This window comes from Phyllobates terribilis, unplaced genomic scaffold (assembly GCF_046119375.1).
Source record: "Phyllobates terribilis strain yellow unplaced genomic scaffold, ASM4611937v1 Scaffold_3__8_contigs__length_932513732, whole genome shotgun sequence".
Taxonomy (NCBI): Eukaryota; Metazoa; Chordata; class Amphibia; order Anura; family Dendrobatidae; genus Phyllobates; species Phyllobates terribilis.
The window spans coordinates 700,173,110-700,195,596 of record NW_027362763.1 but is presented as its reverse complement, the minus strand read 5'-3'; the positions used below and the strand labels follow the sequence as shown (position 1 = coordinate 700,195,596).

At 47.6% G+C, this 22,487-nt stretch overlaps 1 protein-coding gene across 1 annotated transcript in view; it reads right to left on the bottom strand.

Moving 5' to 3' along the window:
- Nucleotides 1-22,487, bottom strand: part of USH2A (usherin) — a 461,796-nt gene that overhangs the window by 334,493 nt on the left and 104,816 nt on the right. Inside the window, exon 4 of the mRNA XM_073673580.1 lies at nucleotides 13,292-13,355. Coding sequence (XP_073529681.1) covers nucleotides 13,292-13,355 — 64 coding nt within the window. The remainder of the gene's footprint in view (nucleotides 1-13,291; nucleotides 13,356-22,487) is intronic.

Genomic DNA, 22,487 nt, shown 5'->3' with positions numbered 1-22,487 from the left:
GACCGTCAAGTGTTCAGCACTCAAACCGTAACAGAACCACAGTATCTGCTGGTAACATCAATTTTGCGGAATCATTTCACCACTTTTTTAGCCCATCCTTTGCAAGGCCACAGGAGACAAGAAGTCTGACACATAGTCAACGCCTAGAGACGATGGTACAGGAGTATCTCCAAGTAAACATTGAAGCCACGACTGTGTCACTGGACCCTTGCTCTTTTTGGGCTTCCAATCTGGATAAATGGCCGGAGCTAGCCACTTACGCCTTGGAGATCTTGTCATGCCCCGCAGCCAGCGTTCTGTCTGAACGTGTGTTCAGCGCTGCTGGTGGTGTGCTGACAGATAAGCGCACGCGGCTCTCCACTGATAATGTAGACAGACTCACGTTCATAAAGATGAACAAATCATGGATCCGAAACGACTTTTCTACCCCTGTGTCATCCTGGGGAGAGTAAAAGCTTGATGATTGGTTAAAATCACCCTACCAACCGTTTTAAGCTTTCAAATTACTAATCATGTTTATCTGTATCTTGACTGGAAAATAATTTGGGCTTTGTAGCAGTGTGCAGCACTGATCCTATTAGGCCATCTATAATAAGCTCCACCAGATTTAAAATTAAAAATAATTTTTAGCTGCATCTAGCCCGGAAAATAATTTTGGGGCTCCGAGATGCGCAAGACACATAAGTGCCTTCTTGCTGCACTACCTGCAGCATGACCCTCATATTGTCAGAATTCGAAGTAATCATGACTACTGGGTTGCCACACTCTTAGATCCCCCAAACTTTTCGATCAACCTTTTCATTTTAATAAAGACCAAAAAAATGGTCATTTTTGAAATTATAAGCATTAGCAGGTTGTTAGAAACTGAAATCAAACAGTTTTCAACTCAAAACTTTATTCTAGGTGATGTTACATTTTCACATAGGACCCCTTGTTCGAAAGGAGCTTCTGAACTCTCTCGTCCATTGAATTTGTCAGGTTTTGGATGGTTTCTGCTTCAATTGTTTTGCATGAGGACAGAATACCCTCCCAGAGCTGTTGCTTAGATGTGAACTGCCTCCCGCCATCATAGACACTCCTTTTAATGATGCTCCAAAGGTTCTGAATGGGGTAGAGGTCAGGGGAGCATGGGGGTCACACCATAAGTTTGTCCCCTTTTATGCCCATATCAGCCAGAGATGCAGATGTTTTATGTGCAGCATGAGATGGTGCATTATCATGCAGAAAAATGATCTTGCTGTGAAATACACGGTTCTTCTTCTTGAACCATGGCAGGAAGTGCTGTTTGAGAAAATCCACATACATTATGGAGTTCATCTTTAGCGCCTTCAGGGATCCTAAAGGGGCCGACAATCTCTCTCCCCATGATTCCAGCCCAAAACATTACTCCACCTCCTCCTTGTTGGCGCTGTAGCCGTGTTTGCGTGGGGTGTCCATCAACCAGCCATCCTCCACTCCATCCATCTGGACCATCGAGCGCTGCACGGCACTCATCCGTGAACAAAACAGTTTTGAAATCAGTCTTCATGTAATGTTTGGCCCACTGGAGCCGTTTCTGCTTGTGTGAAGTGGATAGAGGAGGTCGACAGGATGGCGTATGCACAGCTGCAAACCTCTGAAGGACCCTGCATCTTGTTGTTCGGGGGACGTTGGAGGCACAAGCAGCTTCAAAAACTTGTCTGCTGCTATGACAAGGCTTTTTTGCCGCTGCTCTTTCAACCTGACGTAATTGCCTGTAGGAAAGAGTCCTCAATTTGCCCTTATCAGCACGCACACGTGTGTACTGTGAATCAGCTACATACTTCTTGATTGCCAAGACACTTCATCCTGATCATCGCACAATGTTGATTGTAGTCATGCCTTGACCTAAACACTCCACAATTTGTTGCTTCTCAGCAGCCGACACATCCTTTTTCTTTCCCATTTTGGCAGAAAATGTAGGCTGCTTAATAATGTGAGAGAGCCTTCTTAAGTAGTCTTGCCTTTCATTGGACACACCTGCCAAACTAATTAGCACAGGTGTCTGCAATTGCTTACAGTGATATAAAGAGCCCTGACACACATCACCATCAATGAGTTTAACTGACAAACAAACAAATTCTTCCCTTATCACTCCTAAACACTTTTTGCATAATAATTTGGAACGCAGTGTACATGTGCTTTTCCACAAAACACCAGTGGTTCACATAGTGAATCTTACAGTTCTAACTTGCCAACCGTGGTCTGTATGGAATTGTTCAATAAAGGGCCCAAAATTAAGATAACATAGATGGGAGAGGTCTCTATGAATAGGAATTCCTAAGTATTTGATACCCTGTGAGGGCCAGGCAAAGGGAAAGTTGGACTGGATGGAATCCTATATGGATTTGGGGAGGGAGACATCGAGGGCCTCAGACTTCGCTGCATTGATTTTAAAATTTTACCATGTAACAAAGTGATCTATTTCAGCCATAACAGCAGGGATGGATATATGTGATTGAGTGATATATACTAGGACATCATCAGCAAATAGAGAGCACTTGTACTCGGTGCCTCCCACCTCAATCCACCTAATATTGGGGTTATGGCGAATTGATGAGAGCAGGTGCTCCGTCACTAGGATGTATAAGAGAGGGGACAGAGGACATCCCTGCCTTGTCCCATTGGTGATTGTGAAAGGTGATGAAAATGTTCTGACGCACCCCCTGGGCCTTGGGACACCCGGAGCCGGACCCTTTTTGGTGGATGCTGGTGGTTGTAGTCTTCGTGGCGGCGACCCGGTTCCGTGGCTCAGGGCGGTCAAACCAGTGGCGGAACTATTTATGTGGTTTTGATGTTTAAATGTCCGACTACGCCACCCGTGGATTGCGGTCAGAGTGAACCGCCGCTACAAGGCAGACCGCTGAGGCTGGTGTTGTGGGTGCAGCAGAGCGTAGCATAACTCCCCACGGGAGGAGTATAGCCTCAGGGCAGTGTATGCGGAGGATGGGGGTGATGGTGCAGGGCAGCAGCAGTAACGACACGGAGTCAGTGATGCAGTCCAGGGCCTTTACTCACAGTTCTTATTATCCAGACCACGTCTGCAGGTAACGGCTGCCCACGTCGTACTCAGCTCACCAGGTGAGGGGCTCAGACAACTCCCAGATAACTTTGGAGCACTTCACAGGACCCCCTTTGTGTGTCCTTTGTCTGGCCTTTCTTACCAACACTTCTGTCCGGCTGCCTCGGGCCTCCTCTTGGTAAACTTGGCGCCAGTTTCCCTGACCCTATGTGGTGCCTTCCTAGCGGGTGTAGCGAGGGGCTGCGCCACATAAAATGTCAGAGCCTCCGGTTTCTAGCTGAGGGTCGTTTCCTGCCTCCACTAGTTCGGGGACCGGTCTCCCCCTTTGGCCTGACCCCTCCACGCAGGTGGATTCGGGCGTGCGGTGGCGACTCGCCCGTCCGCACCCCTGGGATCCCTTCATTCCTCGTTCCTGGAGCCTTCTCCGCTCCTCTTCCTTCCTTCTCCCTCTTCCAGGCCTGGGCCTCTGTTACTAGGCCCGCCTCCGGAGCAGAGCTCATGCATAGCCCCTGCTCCCTGCCACTTCTGCTCAGACTTCTCTGCACTGAACTAAGATGGTGCCCACCTTTTATACTCCCTTCTCAATGCACCCAGGAACTGCTTCCTCCCTGCTCCTGCACTACAGGGTTCCCCTTCCTCAGTGTTCCCTCCCCCCACTCCAGCCAGGGACAGGGACTGTCGTGCCCATCTCAGGGGCATATTGGTCGCCCTGCCCCACGGCAATGTGGTGTAATGCATGCAGGTGTCGGGTCCTGATCCACACTCCATCCTTACCTGAGAGTGAGATATCACACCTCTGGGTGAGGTGCAATACGTCTGTAGCAACCGAGCCCTCAGGGTGCTACAGTTCCATTTATCTTCAGCCTAGGTGACGTATTGCGATACAGGGCCATGATTTTGGCTATAAAAGGGTCCCCTAGACCCCTACCCCAAGCTTTTTAAGAGAATCATATATGGCGTGCCAGGAGACTCTATGGAATGCTTTCTCAGCATCCAACGAGAGTATCTAATTACAAATTTTTAACTGCATCTAGCCCAGGAAATACTTTGTGCCTAGTAGCAGTGTCTGCTAGTCAGCGGATTATCCCGGCTGTTAAGCAAGCTACACCACCTGTAGTTTAGACACTTAATTTTTTCAAAGGAAATGCTTCGGGACCATGGGATACTCAGTGAAGAGCATCAGGAGGCACCCCAAGGCATAGGGGCTGGGACTGGCAGTAGGATGCCTTGCGGTGGACAGCCGAGCTCGATCCTTATAAAAGCTTTTTAACTGCAGCAGCTTTAGTGGACGCTACTGGAGCTGGAATTACCGCGGCTGCTGGCATGAGACTTGCCCTCCAATAGATCCTTGTAAATGGATTTAAAGTGTATTCATTCAAATTAGAGAGACAATTTAAATTAAAAAGCTTAGAGCTGCCTCCACCACAGGGGGGCTCGCTCGACCCACCAGCGGACAGGCACCAGTATTGGGAGAGGGGGGCTGGCCGTCAGGGTTCACCGCGGCTCTGGCACAAACCCGGCGACACGGAGGTGGCACGGGCAGGAGCGGACTGAACGTGTCGGCTTCTCACTTTTTGGATTTTAGAAGGGCATGACATGCCTATATTTGTGTCTCCCTCTCCTTTTACTCCTCCACCTCTTTTCTTTTCGCATGACTATATGTACTTGTCACTTTTCCATGTGTTAGTTGTGTCTTCTGATCAGTTTGTCAGCTTTTGGACACCTTTGAAGGTGTTTTATATGTGTTTCTATGTGTTTTTGTTTGCCTGCCATTGGTTTTAACGGTGTTCGAAGGTGTTCGACGAACAGTTCGACGAACAGTTCGGCGAACACACGGGTGTTCGACGAACCGAACTCGAACACTACGGGGGTGGCTCAATACTACTGGTGATCCCTGTATTACCTGTACACTGACACTATATACAGAGCTCCTGTGTATAATGTCACTGGTGATCACTGAATTACCTGTACACTGACACTATATACAGAGCTCCTGTGTATAATGTCACTGGTGATCACTAGATTACCTGGACACTTAAATTATACATACCATGTATAGAGCTCCCGTGTATAATGACACTTATGGTAATATTAGTAATGTGGTGGTAATATTAGTAATGTGGTGGTAATATGTGGTCTGGTCATGGTGTGGCAGTTTTTCTTCCTTCTGTGTGGTATTATTCGGTCACTATGTTGTGGTAATATGTGGTCTGGTCATGGTGTGGCGGTATTCCCTGTATGTGGTATTATTGGTCATTTAAAAAAAAAATGTATATGATACATTCCCTTAAAGAAAACGAAATAAAAATATATCTAAAAAGAGTATTGGATATTTTAAGAAAATTTTAATAGGTTAGAGTAGGGCCCGGCCAGAAGAGTCTACTTTATCGTGGTGGCGGCTTTAAAAATCTTTTGGCCAAAACAAAAGCTGCTGGCTATGTATGTGGCGCCGTCACATGGCCGAACGTCAGTAGAACCTGGTGGCAGCGACGTGGACGAGCGCCAGGATTCTGCAGGGATCGCATGGGGGTAAGTATAACAAGTTTTATTTTTTTTAAATACAATTAATTAACTAGGAGTGGGGGGAATCAGAGATGCACGGGGGGGATGAGATGCACATGGGGGGATGAGATGCACATGGGGGGATGAGAGATGCACATGGGGGGGATGAGAGATGCACATGGGGGGGATGAGAGATGCACATGGGGGGGATGAGAGATGCACATGGGGGGGGGTGAGAGATGCACATGGGGGGGCGTGAGAGATGCACATGGGGGGGTGAGAGATGCACATGGGGGGGTGAGAGATGCACATGGGGGGGTGAGAGATGCACATGGGGGGGATGAGAGATGCACATGGGGGGGATGAGAGATGCACATGGGGGGGTGAGAGATGCACATGGGGGGGTGAGAGATGCACATGGGGGGGTGAGAGATGCACATGGGGGGGTTATGTTTACATAACTTTGTTGCCTTATGAAGGGCAGGGGGGGGCCCCAAAAATTTCTTGCACAGGGGCCCACTACAGTCTGTGTCCGCCCCTGAATGAACTGACCCCATCCTCAGTTTAAGGCTATGTGCCCACGTTGCGGACCTGAAGCATATTTTTTACGCTTCTCCCTGGCGGGAAAATCGCATGCGGATATTACATGCGGTTTTCCCGCCAGGTAGAAGCGTTTGTGAGGCGTCTTTGCATGCATTTCCGCATGCGGGTTATCAAGCACTTCTCCAAGCATCACTTGGAAAAGTGCTTGACAACTTGTTCAGAATGGTAAAAAATAAAAAAATAAACTTTATACTCACCTTCTGATGCATTCTCTGCCCCGTCCGGAGGCTTGAGCGGCTCACGCTGTTGTGTGCAGGACCTGCGGTGACGTCATTGAGTCATGTGGTGGGTCACATGACTCAATGACGTGGCAGGTCCTTCAGACAACAGCGCGACGGAGGGAAAACATCAGAAGATAAGTATAAACTTTATTTTATTCTTTTTTTTACAGGTTCTTTGGTACCCAGGTCTGGATAAGAGTCTCCTCTCCTCCAGACTTGGGTACCATCCGCACACTGATTCCGCTGCGCTTCCGCAAAATTAATGAACATGCTGCGGATTTTTGACCGCAGCATATACGCTGCGGAAAAATCCGCAGCATGGGCATTGACATTGCGGAATGCCATTGGGGACCATGGGGTGCGGATATACATGCGTTTTTCAAGCGTTTACGCTGCGGAAATTCCGCAGCATATACGCTTGAAAAACGCTACGTGGGCACACAGCCTTAGGCTATGTGCCCACGATGCAGAAATGAAGCAGAAAATTTCTGCAGCATTTCTGCATCTCCCTGGCAGAAAAAACGCATGCAGATTGTGCATGCGTTTTTCCTGCAGAATACATGCGGAATACATGCGGATTCACATGCGTTTCCGCATGCAGATTGACAAGCGCTTTCCAGGCGATAGCATCACTTGGAAAGTGCTTGACAACTAGGTCACACTGTATAAATCCATGCAAACAGCATGGATTTATACAGTGTGAACCGTAAAAATTAAAACAAATAAAGCTATACTCACCCCCGATTACCCGGCGTGGCTGCAGCGCTGCTTCCTGGCTGGTTCCCGGCTGCCGGCATATCGCGAGACAGAGCGGTGAAGGGCCTGCGGTCACATGACTGTGACGTCACCGCAGGTCCTCAAGCGATGCCGCCATTCAGAGAGAAGCCTTCGGAAAGGTGAGTATAAACTTTATTTGTTATTTTATTCTTTTTTTACAGGTACAATGGTACCCAGGTCTGGATGAGACTCTCCTCTCCTCCAGAACTGGGTACCATCCGCACATAGAGACGCATAGAAGCCGCTTGTACAAATGTACAGTCGCGGTTTCTATGCGTCTCAATGCAAGTCAATGGCGGGAGTTCCGCTGCGCTTCCGCAAAATTAAATGACATGCTGCGGATTTTTGTACGCAGGATAAACGCTGCGGAAAAATCCGCAGCATGTGCATAGAACATGCGGAATCCCCTTGGGGACCATGGGGTGCGGATTACCTAGCGTTTCACAAGCGTTTATGCTGCGGAAATTCCGCAGCATAAACGCTTGAAAAACGCTACGTGGGTACCCAGCCTCACATTATGTACAATCTGAATAAATGCTTTCTCTGCAAGTGGCGCCGAGTCAATGGCAAAGATGGGAATAGGTTCAGCTAAAGAACAGCAAGCAAGACCATGAGTTTTCACCAACTCAGCATCAACCATGCTGACTCCGGCTCCACTGTCAACAAACACAGAAATTTTCTCGGTTTTGCTCTCTAGCACCACCTCTACTGACAGGACAAAGCGGGAGCTGCAGTTTGGCCACAAATGCACCCCTTGCTTATCCAACTCCAGATTACCAAGAGTTAATCGAGTCTCCTTATGTTTGGGAATTGAAGGACAGGTCCCAACAAAATGTCCCTTTTTCCCACAAAAAAAACATACGCCTTTTTTCTTGCGAATCTCTAGGGAGATGTATGATGTAGAGACACCCCCTAACTGCATGGGTTCCTCCACCTCCCCCAGTACTGGCTCAACCCCATACCGCTCCCCTGACAGAGGTACACAACCCCGGCAAGAAGGCCCCGGAGAAGGTGGTCTCACCCGTCTATCCCTAAGGCATCTATCAAGACGCATGGCCAACAACATGGCAGCCTGCAAGGACTGAGACGTTTCATATACTGCCAATGCATCTTTTAACCTTTCAGTAAGCCCCTCACACAATTGACTTCTAAGGGCTGAATCATTCCATTTGGAATCCGTCACCCATTTACGGAATTCCAAACTGTACGTTCCCACTGACCGATTTCCCTGCTGAAGTCGACGTAGCCTAGACTCAGCTAAGGCGACTTGGTCAGGGTCATCATAGAGTGCTGAAAAACTCCTCCACAGACTGGAGACAAACCGAGTCCTGCGGTAACGAAAACGCCTATGACTGAGGATCTCCCTGCAATAGAAAAATCACAATACCAACCTGTTGCACCTCATTACCGGAGGAGTAAGGATGGAGTTTGAAATACAATTTGCATGCCTCCTAAAATACAAAAAACTTGTCTCTACCTCCAGAAAACCTGTCCGGGAGGGCAAGCTTGGGTTCAGGCTGGGCAGGCCTGCCTGCAGAGACCCCCATATTGGTGACCTGTAGCCGCTGATGCTGCTGTTGAACCTCACAGCGGAGGTCATTCACCTCCAGAGACAGACGGCGGAACTGCTTTGCGAGCTCTGCAACTGAACCCATACCAAGGGAGAAAGGAAAAAAGAAGTCCATGGCCAAAAAAACACAAAGAAAAAAAACCCAAAATGTCAGTTTTATTTTTTTTCCCTTGACAAAACGTGCTATAATGTCTCTCCAGGTGTGGGAAAGACTTAGAGCAACACAAAGGGAAGAGGGAAAGGGGAGCCCAGACACTATGAAAATGGAAAGTGGAGAACTCCTAGTCTGGTCTAGTGTCACCCTGTCTCAACTACCGTCCCTATATTGCCTCTTCAGCAATCGCCACATGCGTGCCTCACTCTGACTTTCCCTGGCGTATGGCTAAGGCTAGGGATGGGAGGAGATGAGCACTAGTCGATCTCCACTAAACTCAATAGACAACAAGGGTAGACAAACACAGTGAAATTGCTTAGTTTTAGACGACTCCAAATGTGCACACGGCCTCAAGCTCCAGAGTGGACGAAATACTGCTCTTGCTAAGCTTCACAAGTAGAAATGAATATTGCCGTCACCTCCCTCTCAAACACACAAGGTATTTATACACCCAGGTCAGAGAGCTAATTAGCCAGAGAAAGGTAGCTGCTGGGTCCTAAAGACAGCCTCTCATCTAAGAAGATGTCTGTAATGCCAAACGTAGAGAGCTCCTGCAACCAACTGCAGAGCAACTGTCTGTCACCTCTGACACACCCATGACACCCTATTGCAAAGTAGGCAGTTTTTCCTCTTATTTTATTCCCTCTGTTCCTCCATTTTTTTTCTAAATCTGCAATACCGTTGCAGAGATTTATTTCTTACTACTTTTTCTGGTCTTTTAAAGGGGGCGTTGCTTCGCAGAGTAATAATGCAGAGCAGCCTGAAGACCCGCCCAAGAGGATCCTGTGAGCCTCGCCCCATTACAAAAAAAACATAAAAATTAGCTCTAAAGTAAAAGGCCCATAACTCAGATTTTTTTTTAAAGATAATACTAAGGGGAGAAGCAGGAATAAAATAAGTGTAAAAACGTTTCACATTTGACCTAGTGAAAGATGCCCTTTAATTTTAAGGCCTATCCTAAGGATGGGCCATCAATTTTGAAGTTCCAAAAACACTTTCAAACCAGTTCTATCTTAAAAGTTAAAATCCTCTCAAAATAGTTCTGTGTTTTGGACAATCCATGTTTTTTTTAGAAAAGTTTCTTGAGCATATGCTACGTTATTATGAATTGTTATGTTGCTGGGACCTCCTAGCTATTCTCAGTAATCTATGGGGGAATTTGGTGCGTGTCCCACCACCGCATGGCTTATAAATTATTGCATGGTTAGCCTTGAAATCAGTAATTCGTACATGGAGCCCAATAATTCTGGGCACTCAAAAGTGAGAGACTTTATTTGCTGTCTGCTAATATAATGAGGCCCCGGGTGACAACCCTTTCAAGTCCCATTTTTGGAGATAATTGAATCATTATTTTTGAAGCTATTTGTTAAGCTAAGATCTGGTATCGACGACTTTATGATTGGAGATGAGCAAACCCGAACTGTTCAGTTCTGGGTTTGTATCGGATGCCTAGTGTCCTGTGCTGATCTTTGAATACGGACTTCTCCTGTCCGCTCACAGGAATCTGACCTAGATACAAAAAGAATCAAATGTAGAGTGACCAGGAGCCATTATCCTCCAGTGCTGTCATATTCCAGAAGTGCAACCTTCCTGAAGGCAAGAAGTTCAAGGTATTTAGTGCTCAGAGACATGGCCTAGGAGAGGAGGCCGAAACTTAACCACCACTGAGTAAGACCCAGAAGTACAGTCATATGAAAAAGTTTGGGCACCCCTATTAATCTTAAGCTTAATGTTCTATAAAAATTGGTGTTTTTGCAACAGCTATTTCAGTTTGATATATGTAATAACTGTTGGATACAGTAATGTTTCTGCCTTGAAATGAGGTTCATTGTACTAACAGAAAATGTGCAATCTGCATTCAAACAAAATTTGACAGGTGCATAAGTATGGGCACCTCACCAGAAAAGTGACATTAATAGTTAGTAGATCCTCCTTTTGCAAAAATAACAGCCTCTAGTCGCTTCCTGTAGCTTTTAATGAGTTCCTGGATCCTGGATGAAGGTATTTTTGACCATTCCTCTTTACAAAACAATTCCAGTTCAGTTAAGTTTGATGGTCGCCGAGCATGGACAGCCCTCTTCAAATGATCCCACAGATGTTCAATGATATTCAGGTCTGGGGACTGGGATGGCCATTCCAGAACATTGTAGTTGTTCCTCTGCATGAATGCCTGAGTAGATTTTGAGCGGTGTTTTGGATCATTGTCTTGCTGAAAGATCCATCCACTTTGTAACTTCATATTTATCACTGATTCTTGAACACTATTGTCAAGAATCTGCTGATACTGAGTGGAATCCATGCGTCCCTCAACTTTAACAAGATTCCCGGTGCCGGCATTGACCACACAGCCCCAAAGCATGATGGAACCTCCACCAAATTTTACTGTGGGTAGCAAGTGTTTTTCTTGGAATGCTGTGTTTTTTTGCCACCATGCATAACGCCTTTTTGTATGACCAAATAACTCAATCTTGATTTCATCAGTCCACAGGACCTTCTTCCAAAAAGAAATTGGCTTCTCCAAATGTGCTTTTGCATACCTCAGCCAACTTTGTTTGTGGCGTGCTTGCAGAAACGGCTTCTTTCGCATCACTCTCCCATACAGCTTCTCCTTGTGCAAAGTGCCTTGTATAGTTGACCGATGCACAGTGACACCATCTGCAGCAAGTTGATGCTGCAGCTCTCTGGAGGTGGTCTGAGGATTGTCCTTGACTGATCTCACCATTCTTCTTCTCTGCCTTTCTGATGTTTTTCTTGGCCTGCCACTTCTGGCCTTAACAAGAACTGTCCCTGTGTTCTTCCATTTCCTTACTATGTTCCTCACAGTGGAAACTGACAGGTTAAATCTCTGAGACAGCTTTTTGTATGCTTCCCCTGAACAACTATGTTGAATAATCTTTGTTTTCAGATCATTTGACAGTTGTTTTGAGGAGCACATGATGCCACTCTTCAGAGGAGATTCAAACAGGAGAACAACTTGCAAGTGGCCACTTTAAGTAGCTTTTCTCATGATTGCATACACCTGGCTATAAAGTTCAAAGCTCCATGAGGTTACAAAACCAAAAAAAGTGCTTTAGTAAGTCAGTAAAAAGTAGGTAGGAGTATTTAAAACAAGAAAATGATAAGGGTGCCCATACTTATGCACCTTTCAAATTTTGTTTGAATGCAGATTGCACATTTTCTGTTAGTACAATAAACCTCATTTCAAGGCAGAAACATTACTGTGTCCAACAGTTATTACATATATCAAACTGAAATAGCTGTTGCAAAAACACCAATTTTTATAAAACATTAAGCTTAAGATTAATAGGGGTGCCCAAACTTTTTCATATGACTGTACAATATTTTCAGTGCTCAAAAGTACGGCCGAGGTGAAGTAGTTGAGCCCGACCACCACTGATCAAGACACAGAAGTGGAAGCATCTAGACTGGGCCAAGAATTATCGGAAGACACATTGCTCAAAGGTTTTATGTACTGGTGAGACGAGAGTGACTCTTGACGGACCAGATGGATGGACCCATGGCTGGATCAATTACGGGCTCAGACCTCCACTTCTGCTCAGAGCCTAGCAGGGTGTAGGTGGGATACTGTTATTGGCCAGGATTATTAGTTGAACCTTTTCGGGTTGAAGATGGACTGAAAATGGACTTCCAAAATGGAAGATAGACTCCCAAACCGACTGCTCGTGTTCAGAAGACATTTTCTTCCAGCAGTGGTACGAGAAAAAGTCTGCATCTTTCAAGAAAACCATGATTGTTCTGCAGGGCAAGGTTCCATCATAGCATTGAAGTCTCCACTGCTCGGCTGCCATGAAAGGCCTTAAAAGTGAAAGAATAATGACCCTACTGAGAACTTTTGTGATCTTCTTACACAGGAGATTTATGAAGAATAATCACCTTTCTGATCAGTTTCTGGGGGGCTGTGGTTGGTGCTGCCCAAAATTCTGATCGTCAACAGATTAAGAAACTGACAGACTCCATGGATGAAGCTTATGGCTGTTACTGAGAAGAAGAGCTGAGATTTTTTTTTTGGAAATGTCAGAAATGTATTTTGTACATTTTGAGCTGTTTGGTTCTTATTATCACTGCAACAGATGAAAATAAACAATTGAGATGGAAAATTTACATTTTTCATTCAGTTACCCAGTAATTCTGTGCACACAGATATTCTCCGCAGAAAGACAAAACCGCACTGTTAGTTTCTTAAATATTCAGGTTTCAGGCTTATTAACTTTTTGGACTGACTGACAGCTCTGGAGATGTTTAATAATAAAATGAATCATCAAAAATACAAATTGCTTAATAATTCTACACAAATTGTAATTGAAACACATATTTATAGCAACATATTTGTGGCTAAGGACTCAGAATAGCTACTACAACTGATCAGTGATAAAAACATTTAACTAAATAATGTGACCACTTACCTGTTTGTAAGCGTCTCCTGATACAATCGGAAATCTTGCATTCTTCCGACAAACTGTTCTGCACCTATAGTCATACAAAGAACAAACATGAAACTTAGAGAGTAACTGAACTTTTTAAATAATTTCATCCATGTATAGAAAGTTCTGAAACTTTGTAAATCACTTTATTGAGGGATTTGACTTTACTCCTGTAAAAAAAAATTGCCTGTAATTGCAAGGGCTTCCAAATCCCTTCTTTTCCCCAGTTTTACTGCCTACTTTCAGTTGCATCAGTATAAGAAAATTAAGAAAATACTAATTTGGAGTACGGATGATAGCAGTGGTTGGAGTACCGATGATGGAAGTGGTTGGAGAACAGATGATGGCAGTGGTTAGAATACAGATGATGGCAGTGGCGGGAGTACAGGTGATGGCAGCGGTTGGAGTACAGATGATAACAGTGGTTGGAGTAGAGATGATATCAGGTTTGGAGCACAATTGATGGCAGTGGTTGGAGTGCAGATGATGGTTGTGGTTGGAGTACAGATAATGGCAATGGTTGAAGTACAGATGATGGCAGAGGTTGGAGTACAGGTGATGGCAGTGGTTGGAGTACAGATGATAGCAGTGGTTGAAGTACAGATGATGGCAGTGGTTGGAGTACAGATGATGGTAATGGTTAAAGTACAGATGATGGCAGTGGTTGGAATACAGTCGATGGTAATGGTTGGAGTAAAGATGATGGCAGTGGTTGGAATACAGATGATGGCAATGGTTCAAGTACAGATGATGGCAGTGGTTGGAGTACAGATGGTGGCAATAGTTTAAGTACAGATGATGGCAGTGGTTGGAGTACAGATGATGGCAGTGGTTGGAGTACAGATGATATCAGTGGTTGGAGTACAGATGATAGTAATGGTTGGAGTACAGATGATGGCAGTGATTGGTCAGCCCCTGTCTCCCCATCTGAGTTTTCTGCTTATCAGAACAATCTCCTGTAGCAGCCTATCCCCAGAGTTAGTCACACAAGTGCTGAGCTGAGCCTGTCACTGTCATCATCTGTACTCCAAATGAATATGTTCTGGCATAAATGCAGTGGAAGGCAGCAAAGTCTGGCAAAAAGCAAGGGGTTTGGAAGCCACTTAAATGTAATGATTTTACAGGAATGATGACAAATCCACTAATAAAGTGATTTACGTTTCTTAACTTTCCATACTGAAAAAAGTTCTAATAAAAATAAATAAAAGTTTAGTTACTCTTCGTTACTTGCTGTTAACCCTTCCAAAAATTCATAGTAGAGGCTCGTATATGAGTCTAGTTTGTGTCTTGGCCTAATGATAACAGAGTTTAATTCTTTACTGGAAAAGTAAGATTCATATTTTCTCTGAAGAACGTTTTGTACCATCCTTTATTCTGATTAGCAAGGTGGTATGGAGGCTGCCTCATTAAGCTGAAGTAATGAGCCAGTCCAGCTGCCACCTTTAATTAGTGAAGAGATAGGTACAATTGTTCTTTAAAGACGCAACATAAAGACTAAAAAGTGTTCTCCGATTCGGAGTGTCCACAGCGTGTTTTAAAGAATTTAGATTTCAATTAATCATATACTTCTAATGGAGAAATGTTGTGCTGCAAACACGGGAATCCTGAAGGCCCCTGAAATAAAGGACTTGGTAACTTTCAAATATTTAATGCCTCTTCAGAAACATATAACCTATGGAATAGTACTATGAAAGCCTCAGACTAAGTAAAACCTAGTGTTACCTGATCAGCAGCTTCAAAACTTTCTTGGTTTACATTCACCAATCTTTATTCCTTGGCATCCAGGGATTCATACATTACTCACTTCTCTGCCCTAGACCACCAGGGATCAAGGTGGATCCAGCCCTGGACTAACAGGAAGATAAACATTGATCCCTTCACAGCTATAAACCACAAGATGCCCTAATAGTAACCTCTTCTTCTGTGCCCTTGACCACCAGAGTCCAGACATTACTCACTTCTCTGCCCTAGACCACCAGGGATCAAGGTGGATCCAGCCCTGGACTAACAGGAAGATAAACATTGATCCCTTCACAGCTATAAACCACAAGATGCCCTAATAGTAATCTCTTCTTCTGTGCCCTTGACCACCAGAGTCCAGACATTACTCACTTCTCTGCCCTAGACCACCAGGGATCAAGGTGGACCCAGCCCTGGACTAACAGGAAGATAAACATTGATCCCTTCACAGCCATAAACCACAAGATGCCCTAATAGTAAGCTCTTCTTCTCTGCCCTTGACCACCAGAGTCCAGACATTAATTGCTTATCTGCCCTAGACCACCAGGGATAACGTGGATCCAGCCCTGCATAAGCTGGAAGTTAAACATTTCAATATTGATCTCTTCACATCCATAGACCACCACAAATCCTAACAGTAACCTCTTCTTTTCAGCCCTTGACCAGCTGGGTATAGACGTTGATCCCTTCTCTGCCCTAGATCACCAGGGATCAAGGCGTATCTAGCCCTGGACCAGCAGAAAGATAAACATTGATCCCTTCACAGCCATAAACCATGAGGTATCCTAACAGTAACCTCTTTTTCCCAGCCCTAGACCACCAGGGTCCAGACATTAATCCCTTCTGTACCCTACACCACCAGGGGTTAAGGTGGATCCAGCACTAGAACAGCAGCAAATTAAACATTGATCACTTCACAGTCATAAACCACCAGGGTTTATGACCATCTTCTTCCCTGCCCTAGACCACCAGGGTCCAGACATTAATCTCTTCACAAACCTAGACTAGCAGAAAGATAGACCTTGATGTCTTTAGTGCCCTAGTCTATCAGGTATCCTAGCAGCAACTTCTTGGCCATATTCCACCAGTTTTCCTAACAGGAACCACTTATTCTCTGCCCTAGATGACCAGGGATTCAGGCAATAAGATAGTCTTAGACCAGCAGGAAGACAGACATTGAACCCATCAGTGCTCTATACCACTAGATATCCTAGCAGTAAATTCCTCGCCTTAGACTACCAGGGATCTAGGCATTAGCTTCTTCGTAGCTATGGACCAGCAGGAAGATCAACATTGATCCTTTCACTATGACGCTAAGGATCCTGGAAGTCACCATGATATACACTGTGTTCTAAATTATTATGCAAATAATATTTTCTCAGATTTTCCCACATTACCTATATGAATTGCAGTCATTGTAATTTTCCAGTCAAATAACTATTAGAGTACAATTGAAAGGTTTTTGTACAAACTGCCTATGATAACAGTATATTTTTAAAAAAATAAAAAACTCAAACTGCACTCAAAATGCATGTTCCAAATTATTATGCACAGCAGAGTTTTCAACCTTTTCATTTTAATAAAGAACAAAAAAATGGTCATTTTTTAAATTATAAGTGTGGCACCCCAGGGGTCTGGTTACCACAGTAATAGAGATATTATGTCTGAGAGCAAGTGGGAGGTTTCTCTGGTCTGGAGCCCTAAGCATGCAACATGGCCCACCCAGACCTGGGAGGGGAGGAATCTGCCCTTATAAACTGGGTCTGGGGCGGGATTAGTCAGTGAAGTCCCAGACAGAGACGCAGTCAGGTCTGGAGGACAGCAGACACAGGGAAAGTGACAACAGGAGCTCTGTAGGAGCAGGAGTGAGTGCCAGAGGCTGGAAGCTAGATAGCTCGCCTTGGCTGAAGACCCTAACCCGGACACGGAGTCCGAGGTTGTGGGGACATCCAGGTCCAGCAGCAGAATCCAACCGGCAGGGGATTCCATGTCCTCTGGCCTTAGAAACCCAAAGGCACGGTCACAAGCAAGGGACCAGCACCGCCATTGTGAAGCGGAGGCTAACGGAAGGCCCCAAGTCACCGGCCATACGGGTGAGCACCACACGGTATACTCAGGGACGTGGGCTACTTCTACCCGCATAGAGCAAGGTAGCCAGGAAAGAGTGCAGATAGTCGGGGAGGCCTACAGCTCCACCTGGCCAGGGGAGATCCTGCTTGCTCACAGACTGACCAGGCCCCTACTGCTAACCAGTACTCCCGGGAGGGTCTGCTTTATACCATCAGTAAAGACCCTGAACTGCACCACACATCTCTGTGTTTCATCGCTGCACCAGCACCATTACTACTGGGACGCTCACACCATCACTCCCATCATCCACATTAGCTGCCCTGAGTCATACCATTCTTGGCTGCGCATATAACATCAGCTTGAGCGGTCTGCAGCGCAGTGGAGGTCCCCACTGACCGCAATCCACGGGTGGCGTAGTCAGACAATTACAATACCAATAGACTGCCACTGGTTTGACCGCCCCGGTCACGGACCGGGTCACCGCCACACTGAGACTACAACCCCCAGCGATCTGGCTCCGGGTATTCCCCTGCACAGCACTGGCCCAGGGGGCGCGTCAACTTTGGCGTAGTCGGCAGGATTTCATGCCCGCAACCACCGGGTACTGCGTGCCTGAAAAAGAGACTTTTATACTTACCTGTGGTGAAGTTTCCCGCCGTCCGGAGCCGTTTCCCACCATCGGACTCCATCTTGGACCGTTTCCCGCCGTCTTCTGCCTTCTTCCCGCCATCCACAGCTGCTTCCCGCCTTCGGACGCCATCTTCGGGACGCCGCGCGGGAAGAAGAGGGGCGTGGACGCCGAAAGCGTGCGAGATCCGAAGCTCTGCCCCACGCTCCGCCCCACGCTCCGACGCTGCGTAAGGTCCTGGAAGGAAGGAAGAGCGACGCTGACGTCATCGGAGCGCGACGCCAGGTCCTCAACCCCGACGATCGACTGCGGAGCCGCGGTCTACGGAAGAAGAGCATCGCAAGGTAGGCCACGGTCCACTAGGGGGGAAGAAGGATGTCGGACACCGAGGGGAGCTCCACCGCCACACCGGCCGCCAGCGCAACCGCTGCTGCAGTCATGCCCTTCACCATGCCCTATATCCCGGGGGCAACCTGGCTAACCCAGTACTCAGGGGAGTCACATACCCTGAGTGACTTTAGGGAAAGACTTGATAGCCTCTTCCAGTTATACCCCCTCATGGAAGAGCAAAAAGTGAGCATCCTGGTGGCCCAGCTAATCGGGGCAGCCCAAAGGGAGGTAAAGTCCTGGTCACCTGGGAAGAAGAGGACTGTCAGAGAGATACTAGCCCGGCTGAAAGACACCTTTGACACCTGCACCTCAGCCGAAATAAAGCTCAGATTTTACGGGTGCAAACAACGGGCACACGAAAGTATAAGAGACTATGCTCTAAACCTACAAGAGGCCCTGAGAGCCATTAAGCAGGCAGACCCTGACAGCATGGGAAATGAAGACAAGCTGCTGACCGAACAATTTATTGAGGGTCTACTGTGCAATGCCCACCGAACCCAGTTGCAGGCAATGGCCTTACAGGACCCTGACCTGGACTTTGCACAGTTCAAGGACAGAGCCATCCGGGTGCTCCGAGAACCAGCACCAGGTGGCGCTGTGACCCACAGGCGCCCTGCTATCACTTATCACCAGGACGCGGCGCCCTTGTCTGCAGGGCCTGTGGGAGCTGATACGCAGGCTTTGAACAATGACCCGGCAACAGACCTGCACCATCAGGTCCAAGAGCTGACTAAGAGCATTGCCGCGCTAACCAGAACTGTGCAGTCTTTACAGGTCTCTTCTCCAGGAAAGATCCAGCTGGCATCCGGACCGGAGGACGTCCCGTGGCGCCGACTGAGGAGGACCCCTCCGGCCAGAGGAAGACCTAGCGACAGATACAACGAGGACGGACGACCCATCTGCCGCCGCTGCAATCAACCCGGACATATGGCAAGGTACTGTCATTTAAACGGGCACAACCTGGGGTAGAGGGCCAACCCCCAGGCATAAGATCATCAGGCCCATCGAACTGGCGTGACAAATACGTAGGGGGATGTCCGGTCTTGCCTGTGGTACTGGATGGCATTCCTATGAGTGCCCTACTAGACACCGGGTCACAGGTCACCACAATCCCGTACGTGCTCTTCAAGCGGTACTGGAATGACTCGGACATAACCCGCTACCCAGATGACGACCTGAGCATTATAGCCAGCAATGGTCAGCCCGTGCCACAGATAGTATTTAAGGAAGTGACCATCAAGGTCGGTAAAGTTGAACTGCCGGTACAAGGACTGATCATTGTGGACATTGACCGTCGCGAGAGTCACCCAAAAATAACCCTAGGTACTAACGTAATCGAAAACTGTCTTGCAGAGGTGATTCTTATTTTGCAACAGGTTGCCAAGAACGCCAGTTCCAGCCAGCAGCGTGTGCTCCAAAAAGAGATCCGGGCACTGATGAAGCGGCAACAAGTGGAACTATCTGGTGGTGAGATAGGTAGCGTGAGAATGTGTGACCCGTTCCCTATTGCCATGCCCCCAAAAAGTGAGATGATGATTTGGTGCGGGGCAGCTATTGGTCTAAGAGGTAGAGACTACCAAGCAATGGTAGAACCCGTCTACTCAGACAGTAGGCCCACCATTTTGACAGCACGGGGGGTGGTCGATGTACGCCATGGGAGGGTGCCCGTCCGCATCATAAATATCGGGGAGAGAGAAGTATACCTGCCCCGGTATGCCACGCTAGCCAAATTGTTCACCATCAACCAGAACTCTGTACAGGCCGTGGAACCCTTGCCTCCATCTCAACCAGAGGAAGGTAACGGCTCTAAGAAACCAATGGAGGACTGGTGTCAGCAACTGCATTTGGGTACTGACTCCACTCCCTCACACCAAAAACAGGGAGTCTATCGGGTGGTTCAAGAGTACGAGAGAGTGTTTAGTAAACACCCGCTAGACTTTGGGCGAGTAAAGGGGGTAGAACATCACATCCCCACGGGAGACCATCCTCCCATAAAGGAGAGATACCGACCCGTACCGCCTGCACACTATCAACACGCCAAGGGGATGTTAAAAGACATGAAGGAGGCTGGGGTAATCAGGGACAGCTGTAGCCCCTGGGCAGCTCCACTAGTCTTAGTGAAAAAGAAAGATAACACCATGAGAATGTGTGTAGACTACAGGAAGGTCAACCGTATCACACACAAAGATAGCAAGGATAGCAGAGTCCTTAGCTGCATTAAAATCTGCTAACTTCTTCTCTACTTTGGATCTCACTAGCGGGTACTGGCAGGTTCCTGTAGCAGAGGCGGACCGGGAGAAGACCGCATTCACCACCCCGATGGGACTCAGAGAATTTAACTGTATGCCGTTCGGGCTCTGCAACGCACCAGGAACCTTCCAACGGTTGATGGAATGCTGTCTGGGACACCGGAACTTCGAGACGGTCCTATTATACCTGGACGACGTCATCGTCTATTCCAAGACCTATGAGGACCATCTGGAACACCTGGCAGAAGTGTTTGAAGCCCTGGCAAACTATGGCCTAAAGGTAAAACCCTCGAAGTGTCATCTACTGAAGCCAAAGGTACAGTACCTGGGACACGTGGTGAGTGCTGACGGAGTAGCCCCCGACTCTGACAAGATCACCGTGATTAAGGACTGGCCAAGACCATCCAGCATAAAGGAAGTGCGGCAGTTCCTCAGGTTGGTAGGCTACTACCGAAGATTCATTCCCGGTTTTACCAAGAAGGCAGCTCCTATGCAGGACCTCCTGATAGGCCAGTCCAGGAAGGCCAAAAACCAGAAGCCACCCTTCAAATGGGAAAAGCTGGAAGAGGAGTCCTTCCGCCAGTTGAAGATGGCCCTCACGGGGGATGAAATCCTGGCGTACCCTGATTACAGCCAGCCCTTTATCCTCCTACACGGACGCAAGCAACATCGGGCTAGGAGCCGTACTGTCCCAGATCCAGCAGGGGAGAGAACGGGTAATTGCTTACGCCAGCCGAAAACTGCGACCCACGGAAAGAAACCCTGAGAATTACAGCTCGTTCAAGCTAGAGTTCCTGGCAGTGGTGTGGGCAGTAACCGAACGTTTCAAGCATTACCTTGCCTCTTCCAGGTTCACCGTGTACACGGACAACAACCCGTTGACACACCTGGACACTGCAAGACTGGGTGCCCTGGAGCAGAGATGGATGGCCCGCCTGTCCAATTTTGAGTTCACGATCAAATACCGGGCAGGACGCTCCAATACCAACGCAGACGCCCTGTCCAGGATGCCAAACCTACCGGACGAAGGGGAGAATCCTGAAGAATTGGAAGAGATTGAACTCCCTGCGTTTCACCGTCATGGGATTACCCAGTATTCCCACCGTGTGAGGGGCCAGCGATCCGCTACGTTCAACCCCTTACCCCACTACAACTGGGCGGAGACGCAAGACAGTGACCCCGCAGTCCGTCTGGTAAAGGAAATGCTGACCCAGGCTGACGCCCGCCCGGACCCAGACGCTCCGGAAGAGACCAAGCAACTGTGGACGGAAAAGAGCAGACTGTTCCTCTACAAGGAGAAGTTGTGCCGCAGAATGGTCAATTCCCGGACACATGAACTGATCTGGCAGGTGGTGGTACCGAGACGGGACGCAGCTATGGTGCTGGAGGCCTACCACAATGGGGCAGGGCACTTCAGATGGAAGAAGCTGGAGTTCCTGCTGCGTGAACGGTTCTACTGGATAGGCATGAGAGGAGCCATTGAGAGGTGGTGTAGAGACTGTGGCCCATGCAATCTAAGAAGAAGGGACCGTGCCAGCCAGAGGACTCCCCTGCAGCCCATCATCACCAGGCAGCCGCTGGAACTGGTCGCTTTGGACCATGTTAAACTGGCTCCAAGCAGAAGCGGGTATGTCTACGCCCTAACCATCGTGGATCACTACTCCCGATTCCTAGTGGTGGTCCCCGTCAAAGACTTAACAGCACAAACAGCAGCTAGAGCCTTACAGCTGCACTTCTGCCGCCCACACGGGTACCCAGACCAAGTGCTGATGGACCAAGGACCAGCCTTCGAAGCGGAGGTCTTCCAGGAGTTCTGCAACCTGTATGGCTGCAAGAAGATAAGAACAACGCCCTATCACCCCCAAACCAATGGACTCTGCGAGAAGATGAACCAGGTGGTGATAGATCTGCTAAAAACATTGCCCCTGGAAGAACGCAGTCTGTGGCCTGAGAAACTGCCCGATCTGGTGGACCTGTATAACCACATCCCGGTAGGTTCCACCAACTGTACCCTGGCTTACCTAATGCGAGCAAGACCTGGTAAGCTGCCTGTTGACCTGGATATGGGAGTCCTGATACCCGAGGACACCTCGCCAGAGGC